Source organism: Pelophylax lessonae (assembly GCF_965119305.1).
Source record: "Pelophylax lessonae genome assembly, chromosome: 6".
NCBI lineage: Eukaryota > Metazoa > Chordata > Amphibia > Anura > Ranidae > Pelophylax > Pelophylax lessonae.
Window position 1 is genome coordinate 223,332,067 of NC_138773.1, and position 13,309 is coordinate 223,345,375.

Here is a 13,309-nt window from a genome sequence, read left to right on the forward strand (position 1 = left end):
TCTCCAGACGGTTTCCTTTGGTCTTTTAACCTATTGGAATCGAGTTATTAACATATTACTCCCGCCCCCCTGGGATTGAACACCCATTGTCAGAGGTGACCGTCATGTGACATAGGTGTGGGGGTACATAGGCGTGTGTGTTGCGTCTGGGGTCACGCCCAGAAGAAGTCTTTCTTATGATGAAACGTTGGCGATCCCAGACATAAACGTCCACACGCCCCCCAACGAAGCCGGCTGTTTATCCATATGCTGATCTGGAGACTTGCGGGACGCCGCGGTTAGATCCATGACCGGCACATACTACATGCCTGTTTTTGTCTTTTAAATTGTAAGTAGTTTTTTTAATAAATTTACCTATTGGTTTACGGGATTACGCTATGGGCCTTTGTTTCTTTCTACATATGGCTTTACGTTCAATGGAGTATATGAGAAGTTCCAAGTGTGCCACATATTAATGTGATCGGTTTAACAACACACCGGAAACGGCTTTCGGCTTTTGGAGTCTTTCGAAGCACCTGAGCTTGATATCGGTTGACCTACTGGTTTACTACTAGCTGGGAGAGGCTGTCTCATTAAATTGAGCAGCCACGGAATTTCGGTAAGCTGCTTGTTATACTTGAGCACAAGGGTGTCCCCTTCCTACACTTTTCCCTGGTGTCACTGGAAGAAAGTTATTTTGCACGTGGATTCACATCTCTGCACTTAATATTGGGACTATTCATTTGGACATTATCCCCTCTCCTTTTTTGTTTTCTTTATATGAGCTTTTCAGCTATATAATTGTATACTGATTTCAGCACTGCACTTTTTGGTTTTTATTGTATTTTTTGAATCACTGTTAGTTGATTTTGTGCCAGCTGCTCACTATTGTTCTTAATCATTTGGTTTTCTGTCACATCTAGCGCGGAAATTTCTCTTCTATTTATATTACCAGGCATACATTAACCCCTCCCTCTCCAATAAAATTAACCCCTTCCCTGCCAGTGTCATTTTTACAGTAACAGTGCATATATATAGCACTGATTACTGCAGTAATGTCACTGGTACCCCCAAAAGTGTCAAAAATGTCAGTCCGATCTGTCCGCCGCAATGTCGCAGTCCCGCAAAAAAAATCGCAGATCGCCGCCATTACGCGTTAAAAAAAAACACCAAAAATGACAGAAATCTTTCCCGTAGTTAGTAAACACAATAACTTTTGCGCAAACCAATCAAAATACGCTTATCGTGATTTTTTTTACCAAACATAGGTAGCAGAAAACAAATTGGCCAAAAATGTAAAAAAAATTTGATTTTTACATTTTTTTGGGGGGAATTTCATATAAAAAAATGTTAAAAATATTGTTGTTTTTTCAAAATAAACGCTCTTTTTTTATGTTTATAGCGCAAAAAGTAAAAATCGCACAGGGGATCAAATACCACCAAAAGAAAGCTCTATTTGTGGGAAAAAAAGGACGTAAATTTCTTTTGGGTATGGCGTCGCACGACCGCGCAATTTCCATTTAACAGCGCCGAATCGCAAAAAGTGGCCTGGACGTAAGACAGCAAAATCCTCCGGTGGTAAAGTGGTTAATATAAAGGATGCTTGGAAATTTAAAGTGTGTGGTAATCTAAAGTTGAAAATCAAATACATGATAGCTTGCCTTTCTTCTGCTTTTCCTTGCATTCCTACAATTTACTTGGTGATCATGGCTTTCTCCAGGGAGTTCGTGTGATAGGATGGCAAGGTTCACTCACTTTGTCTTGGTGCAGTAACAGTGTACAGTACAGTATTGTATAGTGCAGTATAGTGATCGACCGATATCGTTTTTTTTAGTGCCGATACCAATACCGATATTTTGGCCATCGGATATTGGTATCTGCCGATATTGGCCGATATTTTCGGACATTTAAAACAAATTTTCTTTTTTATTTTTATTTTTTCACAGGTACAGTTATGGAGGGATTTGTGGGTCTAAAATACTCCAAACCTCTTCTCTGCACTTAAAATCATTCAAAACAGCCAAATTTCAAAGCTTGAAGAAGGAGTGCATGCTCCGCAAATGCGTCGCCTTGGCAACCCCCCTGCACCCGGAAGTCGAGCACAGGAGAAGCCGCCGGACAGTCTGCTGAGCCGCGGAGAAGCTGACATACACCAGCCGCATCCAAGGATCGGGCAGCCATCGAGGCCATCCTGAAGTCTTCCTTCCTCCCAGGGGACTCTTATATTAGGAATGATTCTTTGAGCCAGAAGCACACTCTATACTAAAGTGTGAGTAACTACTGTATGTTTCTTCTGCAACAATAAACACGTTATGCTGCACTCAGATTTCAAAGCTTGAATCCCCAGGAACTCCTTCTGTAATGCCCTCAGCTGTTTTAATTGACAGAGGTTCCAGGAAGATGGATTGGGCAGCAGGGTCATGCAGCTATAGCTAAGGTGTGCTCAGGCTGGTATGGTAGAAGCCTGATACAGCCAAGGAGATGTACACAATACAGGGTATGTTAAAAAATAAAAGATTTTTGTAATGCAATCCTGATTAGTTATAGAAAAGCTATTTTACTAAAACATTTTCAAATTTAGGTTTAAACATATTTAATATATGAAAAAAAGGCTCAATAATTACACATGGATTTATACCGCCAAAAGCAAATTAAGATGACAATAAAGGGTAAAACAAGGCAGAAAAATGAAGAAAATAAACTTATAGCATCTATGTATTTGTTAGCTGATTGTTATGAGTCACTTGATATAATTTCTGTACTTTGTTACATAAATTCCAAAACAAACCACTGAGCCCAAAATAAAAGAGTCACTTTAAAAATGTAAGTGGTTGTAAAGGCTAAAGGTTTTTCTACATTTATGCATTTTATGCCCCCCAGCCCCCACTAATACTTACCGGAGCCTTATCTCACGTCTACAATGTGCATGAGAGCAGCGGCTTTCCCGGGTCTTCTCCTCCTCATTGGCTGAGACAGCAATCACAGCCAGTAAGCCAATGAGAAGAGAGTGGGGATGGGGCCAAGCCACGCTCCATGTGTGAAGGGACACACAAAGCAGGGGCTCGAGAGTGAGCCTGCTTGGGTGCCCCCATAGCAAGCATAGCATAGCAAGCAGGAAGGAGGGGCCAGGAAAGCTAGTGGGGAACCCAGGAAGAGGAGGATCTGGGCTGCTCTGTGCAAAACCACTGCATAGAGCAGGTAAGTATGACATGTTTGTTATTTAAAAAAATATTTGCCTTTAAAATAACTTAAGGTTTAGCTAGAAGAAAAATCACTATAGCTTGTTTGTCCTTACCTACTGTAGCGCTACCCCCACAGGGGACACTGATTTTAACTGGTTCTGCCCCAAACAGCACAGAGGCTACCAGCCACCCAAGCAACAGTCCTTTCCCTCTAGCTCTAATGAAAAGTCTAGGGGTTGTCTTTTTGTGATTTATTGATCAAACTTGTAACAAGGGAGGTTTTGGGGACATGGAATACTACAAAACAGTTAGCAATTGACTAAAAGAAGTCTTCTCCTTAAGCAACTGTGAATTTTGGACATTTGAAGGATTCAAAGCTGGGGACTATAAGGCAAGTCCCTTTGGCATCTGGTTGCCTTGCACCACTGCACAGCTTCTGATACCCCATGTAATCTCATGAACACTTCACAATACAGGTGAGCACTCTTCTCTAAGCTCACAGTCCAGGACACTGCTAAGGAAGGGGTATGGCCAGTATCTGACACCCTATGAGAGCAGTCCCAGTCCAAGCAAACTCTGGCACTTATATCACAAAAGTACGCAGTCACCAGGAATCAATCCAGGGTCATTACTCACAATTCCCAGTACAGCTGTCATCTTCCAGCCTCCTCCGGGCACAATCCAGTGAGTGGGACCGGCCTTCTATAGACCAGATCTCTTTATTGAAGTCCTGCTGTCAGTTTCAGGTCACTTTCAGGTCCCAGCTTTGCCACCACTGAGACTTCCAAGAAAAGCAACACAGTCCATAGGCTGCCTCGGTGGCCATAGCTCTCTGAGGCTGGGAACTCTCCTCCCTGGGGAAAGAAAATCTCTTCAGAGCTTCAGACCATTTATCATCTTCCCAGCCACCATCTGGGCACACCTCCCCAGGAATTGGTTAAGCCCTGATCAGTATAAGGGCAATTTTTTTTAAAATTCTGTTTCCCTAAGCTCTAGAAACATATTTTATAGGTAAGGGTAAGCAATCACGTCTGTGAAACTCTGAACAGACCAGACCAGACCAAAGAATCACTGCTACTTTGAGTGCAAAAGGAGCCAAAAACTAAATTTACCTAGCATCCTACAATAGGAGGATGCTACATTACCTGTAACAGGTTGTGCAGGCAGCTAGGCCCTGTAGAAATCTTCTATGCAGGGATGCTCAGTCCTTCTTCCTTCCTCTTTGTGCTAAACTTTTAAGGCTGCTGGGGTCAGTAGTTCCGCGTCTTCTGTGAATCTGCAGTGAATAAGCTCCCATTGGGGACCCGCACCCTCCGCCTTCCCTTTTCATTGAGAAAAGTTGTTTCATAGTATATACTGCATGTAATGTGATCTCTTAATTGAGGAAAGAGTCTAATTAGCCATAGGATTTTCTCCCCCATTTAGAGATTGTGTTACATGCAGTATACCGTATGAAACAACTATTCCCAATGGAGGAGGAGGGAGATTATCCTCACCGGAAGGTTGTTCACATAAGCATCACAGAAGACGCGGAGCCATTAACTATTGCAGTGCCAAAAGTTCAGCAGCAGGAAGAGGATGGGTCATCTCTGCACTGAAGATTTACACAGCATTCAGCTGCCTACATACATGGGACATACTTCATTAAAGGTAAAAGCTAGGTCACTAAAGCTATAGGGCAGTTATGGCGAACCTTGGAACCGCAGATGCTCTGGAACTACATTTCCCATGATGCGAATTACCCCGCGGAGTGCATGAGCATCATGGGAAATTAAGTTCTAAAACATCTGGGGTGCCAAAGTTCGCCATCACTGCTATAGGGGAACACTTTTTTGTGAAAGATCTAATAAGGTAATGCCCAACTGTTAGGCTTGTTCCAGAAAAGTGGGGAAAAGAAAATGTAATAAAAAAAAAAAAAAATTGTGGTTCTTTTCAGTAAAAACTGTTTAGGTTGAACTTTTATTTTTATGAAAAATGTAAATAGAGAAATGCCTACTTAGTCACTGTTAGTGACAGCTTTATTATGTGTTTTTTTTGTTTTGTTTTATAGATTTCTTACTCAGCCCTAACTTATTTGTCACCCACCAAGCACAGAAATGTTTTACATCTGACATTTAGGGTCAATATACACTACTGCATTGTGGTAACAAGTGGCAACGCACATTGGTATGAAGTATTGACATTTATTCTGAATGGCACAATAACACACCTTGCTGAAAGATTGCATTGCACTTTGGTGCATTAGGCAGCCCATATAAATGAATGGGTTGCCTTAATGCAGAGCATGTTAACTCGTGGCCCAACATACGTTAATGTGTGTGATCTAACGCTTACGTTAAGCAAAATAAGGAATTTTATATTTTTTTCAGCTGAAAGGAAGAACAGGGTGTGAGCTGTGTGTTTGAAATCTAGTGATTTTTTTTTTTTAAATCAGTACCAGGAAAAATACTTACATGGATAAACAGTGTATCATGTGCTGGTGCATGCTTTGTTCCTTGACATCTTCAGTCCTCTTTTTCTCCCCTTACCCAGTGGATACCCCCTCCAGCATTGATCTTACGGTGCAGAGGAGTTCCAGCCTGGGGGAAAAAAAATTCAAAGTCAACAGGTACAAATTCTGTAGCAGCTGACTTTTAATATAAGGACATTTATCTGTCCAGGTGTCTGCACCCCAAGCCTATCCATCAATCGGCTCCAGGTGCCGGGAACTGGCATCTTCACTAAGGGAAACAGGAAGTGAAGCCTTGAGGGAAAATTGGCGAGGTATGCATCCCTTTAGACGTGATTTCCTTTGGGGAGTATCTCACCAAAAATTACCTTTTGTTGCAGGGGATGCTCAAAATCTGACTTGTATCTTAGTGCAGACTGCTGGGAAAATCAGGGAGCAAATCACACAAGCAGGAAACTATATCTTTGGGGGGGGGGGGCATTCTGTACACCATCTGTGTCCAGAACACCTCCAGGTAGCCATATTGTATTGCATTTTACAGAGAATTACAGAGCTGCAGATTGAATGGGAAAGGTAATTTTTAATAATCTTCAATTACTATATGACTTGGGTTACAATTGTGTATGCTATATATTTTTTTTTTATTTGCTATTTTTTTTTTTCCCCCACGAAAGTGAAGTTTCCCTTTAACTGCAACACTAAAGCCTCGTACACACGCAACAAATTTCCGCCGACCGGTCGTCCGTCTTTTGTCCAGAGTGTGTGTCTGTTGGTTGGAATGTGCTCTAGACTGCACACGAATTTTCCCGTACGACGGAATTCTATTTTAGAAGTGATGTCATGTGTTGGATTGCTTTCTATGTGTTTTTTCATCTCTGAGCATGCCTAGTCTTGCTCATAAGATTTTCCCCCGTCAAAATCTGTACTAATGATACGAAAATCGAATGTGTGTTGACGGAGGACAAAAATTTGAATGCCTGCACATCAGGATTTTGTCAGCCGAAAAGTCGGAGTCGGCTGTCGAAAGCACCATACTAACAAGCCGAAAATCGGCAGATCGGTCGTCGGACGAAATTTCCCGGCCGAATTTCTTATCGTGTCTACGGGGCTTTAGCAATCATGTATGACCAGTTGTGTGCCCCATCAGCTTAAAATATCTGATGCGTAAAATCAAAGTGACTTCAATGACTTTCAGTTTCTGCAATTTAGTGTGTGATTGCTAAGACGAAAATTGTCAATATTTCTTAGGCGTTAGTGTGACCATAGACAGGCAGATTTCTCATAAAGAGCAGACGCATATGCCTGTGTCCACAAGTGACTACTAGGCCCACTTGCGATCTTCTTCACGATCGACTTCAATACATTGATTGGCCACAAGCAAGGAAAATCTTTACCTATTTTTGTCCACAAAAAACCGAGCTGATATTCTATTAACATTGATGATTTTTTTTACACAGAAGTTTGGAACATTTTCGTTTACAAGGACTATTCCTTCCAATAACTGAAGCATTTATCAATGCACCTTTACCCATTTTTTTGCAAGCATTGCATCACTTGCTTTTATCAGACCTTACCACTATAGGAATGGTATCCAATTACTATCGGTTCCGTCTAGTTCAGTACTAGGGTGTTAATAAAATGTATAACACTTATGATTCCAGTATCAGCGGGGCTGATATATTCAAGAAGATCTATGGGTAGCAGCTGCATTATTACACTCTAGAGGACTGACTGTACTGCCGCAGCTCTCCTCCTGTTCTCCCCCTCTCCCCACCTGTGTTGGTTCAGCTGCTGCCTGTGCAGTTTTGCAGTCAAACATTGAGCATCAAGTGAATTCAGCATAGTCTTCAGTTGGAAAAAATGAGGGATCCGCAACCTGCAGAGAAATCTGCTCTGCAGAAGGATGGATTCGATCCTAAGACAAAAGGTAAGGGCATATAAATATCGATCACAGCATCTATGTGCCAACGCTGTGCATTTATACCCATGAAGCCATGAATCCATTGCATGTATATCCAGGCAACCTTCATTTCACAAAAAGGACATTGGAATACACAATTCTTGAAAAGCAGAACAATAATGCAGTTGTATTTGATTCAAGCTAAAAGGACTAGCTTTTTATTCTATATCTATTTATCTATTTATCTATCTTCATCTCTTTGTCTATCATTTATACTGTCTTCTATCTATCTATCTATCTATCTATCTATCTATCTATCTATCTATCTATCTATCTATCTATCTATCTATCTATCTATCTATCTATCTATCTATCTATCTATCTATCTATCTATCTATCTATCTATCTATCTATCTATCTATCTATCTATCTAATCATGCGAGCCATCATCTGTCTTTCTCTTCATACAATATACCACATTATCATGCTTTTTTTGTATATTGTATGTGTATCACAATTAACACAGGCTGCCTTTTCGACACAATAGATGTCACGCTGTCTTCTATTCATGCGTAGACAGATGGCACCAATCACACCATTTCTGCAATGCCTTTAAAGAATATCACCAGTTGCTTACAATAAGTGCAGCGCTAGTTAGCTAGCAGTAAATTAGTACAGATGTAACCAGCCTTTGTATTGAATTACGGTTAGCTCTTCAACAATTCTGTTTGAGTATGACATAGTAGTATCTCTTTCCTAAAATGTGCAATGTGATTGTAAAGCTTTGAAAATAATTTTTTTACTACAGGTTTAAATAATTTATTTTTTTCAGCACCCTGAATCACTAGGGCTTGTACATTTTTTACGATCTTGGCAATTTTTGGCACAGCTGCCGTAAAAATGTTTGGACATACATTTCTAAGTATGAATTCTGTGTTCTATAGCTGAGTGGATGGTAAGCTGTAGCTACACTGAGATAATAAAGGTTGTATTGGTCGTCCTACTATAAGGTATGCAGAGAGAATTCAATGCTGTGCAGTCCAGAATGTGTAAAATCTGTAAAAAAGTAACAATAATGGCATAGAATGGTAATATTGGAGAAGTCTGCCCAGCATTGTATGTGTGTGATGGGAGATTTGTGTTATTGGAGGGGGAGTACAGACGTATATGTTGACGTGTGTGGAGAAAATAGACATGCTATGGAGATGTCTAGTGGTGGGGGCAGCAGAGATTGAGGAAAATGGAGCAAGATCTCTGATTATGATGTGTGAACCTGCAGTGAGTCACACTATACCGGTGTGAAGAGCAGAGTTAGCAATAGAATGGGTGATTACAGCTGGATCATGTGATTTGTTAAGCACACAACTGCAATAAAAAAATAATGAGGAATTGTGTGATAAAAAATGTTAAGACGTGTGATCAAGGTAGGAAAAAAAGGAGTAACACTTACAATGTCTACAATGAGTAGTTGACAGCTGTTCGTGCATGCACAAATGTTTTATATGGCTAGGGATATTTATAGTCGGCATTTGCAAAAACTAGAAATGCTTGAAAAGGTCTTGCGAATGCATAAATGTTAGAAAGTGCTACCAAACATTTTGAAAGTGCTTCATTGAACTTATAAAGGTTTTTTACAGACATTTTGTATGACATTTCCTGTGAAACTGCTGGTAATCAATAATTTAAATTGTGTACTATGTTTTCAATTTTTTTGGAAATGTCCTAATTTAATGTTCCTTATCACAACATTATGATGTGAACAATTCTTGCTCAGTAAATCTTCAAGAGGGTGGCCGACCATTTTCTTACCCAAATGAACATCATTTCTTTGTAAGCATGCAAATGTAATATGAATGATGGTTATCTTTTAATCATACAAAGCGTTAAGAGTTAGTAGGTAAGTGGTCAAAGGCTAGGTAACTACAAAGTGGCCTTGGGTGGATTAAACCCAGCCCTGTCCACAAACAAATTTTATGTAGATATTTGTAAATTGCAATCACCAAGGGTATTTGAAGTTTGGTACTTTATTGAAATCTCAGGCATACTTTCCTGAAACAGGTAATGCAGCATGCTATTTTCCACTATCATTGTCCATTAAATGTTAGATGCACTTATAGAGCCTGAACCCATAGAGTGCGCCAACCCCTTCACCCAGCAGTTTTATAAGAGTACATACTTACCTGTCATCGATTCCCTGAGATCTTCACTGTGTGGTCTGCCCAACACTGCACAACACTTTAGCCCCGTACACACGTAGCGATTGTCGGCCGCAAATATTCAGCCGCTGACCGATCGGCCGATTGTAGACTTGTTAGTATGATGCTTCCGACAGCCGACAGCGCATTTTCGGCCGAACAGAATCTGTTGTGCAGGCATTAAAACTTTTGTTGGCCAACACCAGAACGGCCGATTGTTCGCCAGTCAGTACAGATTTCAGCCGACAGACAGCAGATTTGCAAGACTGGGCATGCTCAGAAAAGAAAAAAGACAAGGAAAGTTAACCATCACATGACATCACTTCTGCAGTCGGCTGTTGTTGGCCGACAAAATTCGTGTGCAGTCTTTTGCAGTTTTCAACAGACACGACAGCCCTGGACAAAAGACGGCCGATCGTTCGGCCGACGATCGGTACGTGTGTACGGGGCTTAACTTCTACTTCCTCCCAGGTGCCAAGCAGAGTTCCTAAAAAGTGTACCAGGCTACATTAGTTATAGATAACAGGCAATTGGACTTTAAAGCACAAAATGTTTTTATATGCAAATATTTCCATGATTTACACAGAAACGGCAAGAGCAATTTTTTTCACTTCTTTTTTCCAGCTGGGAATATTTGGACAGTGTCTTGGAAATTTCATAGCTAGGCAACCCCCATTCTAATATTGATTCTAATAATAACTATTGCAGTAGGAAACAGATGCAAAAAGATACACTAAGCATCTTTCTAAATAACTGTTCTTTGTTCTGCCCTACTTTTATGTAATTTTTCCGTGTTATTTTGAACTGCATGAGGGCTTTAAAACAGGGAAGCACAATGCCCAAGAAAGGCATTAAAGAGGTTGTAAACCCCCCCCCCCCCTCCCAAAAAAAAAAAAAGAAAAAAAAAAACCCCTAAGACAAAGCCATAATGAGCTAGTATGCATCGCATACTAGCTCATTATGAAATACCGTAGAACAAAGCCCCCACAGTGCTGCCTGCTCACCGGTGACAAGGCCGACATGTTTGGCTGTCCTGCTTCCTGGTTCGCATCTTCCGATCTTCCGGCCATCTGATTGGCCGGAGGCTTGATGACACCACTCCCCCGCATTTACGGCACAGGGCTCTGAAGAAATGGCACAGGTGGTCGCTCCTTCAGAGCGCATGCGCCAATGACGTCATCGGCTGCATTAAAAGTAATTATCTCCTAAATGGTGCAAGTTTAGGAGGTATTTGCAGTGCCTATAGGTAAGCCTTATTAAAGGCTTACCTATAGGTACAAGTTATAAGAGAGGGTTTACAAACTCTTTAAGATAAAGGCACAATAGAAGTTCACACCAAAACTCTGAGTTTTATGTACTGACAAGCATGCAAAATGCATCATGTTACATTTTCTTAGAGGACAAGTTAAAGGTCATAGCACCCAGAATGCAGCTTTCAGAGTTTTTTCCCCACTACATTCTGCAAAGCATTGGTGTGAGCAAACTCTACTGAAAACAGTGGATTTCTCTTTTTAAAATTCTGAAATTTTTCTACACTGAAAAATGCTGCTGAATGCATGTCAATTCTTCAGTTGTACACAAGCCCACACTCAGCATGTTATAAAATGAGACCTTCTGCAACTGGTACATTTAGCCTTTAAATTGACCTTGCAGTTAAAATGCATGGTCTACGTTTAGAAAATAACCATGTTAGATTTTATGCTCACTGTTCTTCTGGCTTCCATCTGCAGCACTGTGGCGAGGGTGCAGTTATCCTTTTCTTGTGAGATCTGGGGAACGTAAAGTAAATTAAAACTTGTTGAGAAGGTTCTCCCAGCACTATTCTGCAGCATCTTCTTATGAAACGTGGTGTAATCAATATTCCCCAGGATCTTCAAAAGGATGATGTCATCTCCTGCATCACGGAAGACAAAAAAAAGATTAGTATAATACCTATTTTTTCTACACCTTTAGCCTGCTGTCAGCTGATTCTGGGTTACAGGAGTGCAGAACTAAGTGCACCCCTCTGACCTAAAGATGAAGTATCGCCAAAAGAGTGTTGGCCATACTTTTCCTTCAATAAGCCAACACACTGGACCTGCACATTACTCATTGTGAGAAGCTACTGTTGGCCTAAAATTCTACTCTATGAAGGAAATTTCACCTTCTTAGGGTTAGATGATTTGAAGATAATAATTCCCGCCTCAGTCAGCTGAAAGCTTTTTGGTAATTACTCACAAGAGCTAGATATTTTCAGCATTGCAGAGGATGTTTGCACCCCACTTGTTTAACTGTTTTTACTTAAATGGCAGCATTTTTAAAAGAGGACACATTTTTTTTTACAAATAAAAAAAGAGGACATTTTTAATTAGCACTAATATTCTACCTTAAAGCATTTCCTGTTTCTTCTATCTTTAATAGGCGCTTTTCTCTAGTCAGGTGACAGCGTGTCAGTGAGTGTGGTGTTGGGAGGCATGGCTCAGTTAGGAGGAGACCTAGAAATTATGCCTTGGATTTCTCTGGAGAGATGGTGAATGAGAGGTCACCGTGTAGTCAGTATACAGACTCCATCTATCCAGTGCAGTGTTGCCAACCATCAGTATTTTTACTGGCAGGCAGTAAAAAATGGGCACTTTTCTCTTGCCAGTAAATGCCAGTGAAAGGAAAAGGCTGCCAGGAAAAAATATGGCAGGTTGGAACTGCGCATGTGATGTTCGGGTCTGGAGCTGGCCGAGACCATCCAAGTGCCTGCTACAGTGTGTTCAGGCAGCACCAGCGGGGCGGAACTTCTGGCAGAGGCGGTGCTTGAGCGTGTCTTGTGATGTCATGGTGCAAAGGAGCCAAACAGAGTGGGATGGGAGCAAGGCAAGCCAGGAGCTGTTTGGACTGGAGTGGACTTAAGGGATCACCTATTGTGGAGAGAGAGAGACTTTCACTGTGACTCAGAAAGAGATGTGTCATCATCTGTGCTGTAGTCAATTTTAAGTATGTGTGCACCTTTCTATTATAATTTCTTGCCTTCCTGTCCGGTCCCTAAGCTACTTACTTACTAAAACTGTAATTTTATAACTTTTGGAAATGCCAGTAAAAACATGGTTGTGCCAGTAATTTTTGGATGTTGTGTCAGTAAATTTCAATCTGGTAGGTTGGCAACACTGATCCAGTGGAGTATGGCAACCTTGGCTATATTCCCCCAGGAGTTATTAGGCATGCCTCCTCTGTTGAGCTGAGGCAGAGGAGAAGAATCATTGGTCCTCTGTGTGGAGTAAAAACATTTTTTTTCTGTGGAAACTTCAATCATGATGTGATACTTGAACTTTGAAATTAAGAGCCATTGCTGTGCACGTTTGGACATTGATTAATCTTGAAAACTGACTCTGGAAAAATAATGCACGATTAGTTGGTATCCCAGAAAAATGATATGTATTGAATCCTTGCACTTAATTACATTTGGAAAGAATTGTTTTACTTCTGTGTTCAAAGGGTCCCAAGCCAACCTTTCCCTCTGGGGAACACTCCAAGACCCTTCTTGATAAAATGATTGAGCTATAAAAAACAGAGAGATCCCACTCATGAAAACTAGAGAAAGACCTCCATTAGCACCATTAATGGTGCTAAAGTAGTA

General features: G+C 40.9%; 1 protein-coding gene across 1 annotated transcript in view; it reads left to right on the forward strand.

The window, feature by feature from the left end:
- Positions 1 to 7,331: 7,331 nt before the first annotated feature.
- The window catches only part of MREG (melanoregulin), a 119,354-nt gene continuing 113,376 nt past the window's right edge, over positions 7,332 to 13,309 (forward strand). The window contains exon 1 of the mRNA XM_082260914.1: positions 7,332 to 7,537. Coding sequence (XP_082117040.1) covers positions 7,471 to 7,537 — 67 coding nt within the window. The 5' untranslated portion in view covers positions 7,332 to 7,470. The remainder of the gene's footprint in view (positions 7,538 to 13,309) is intronic.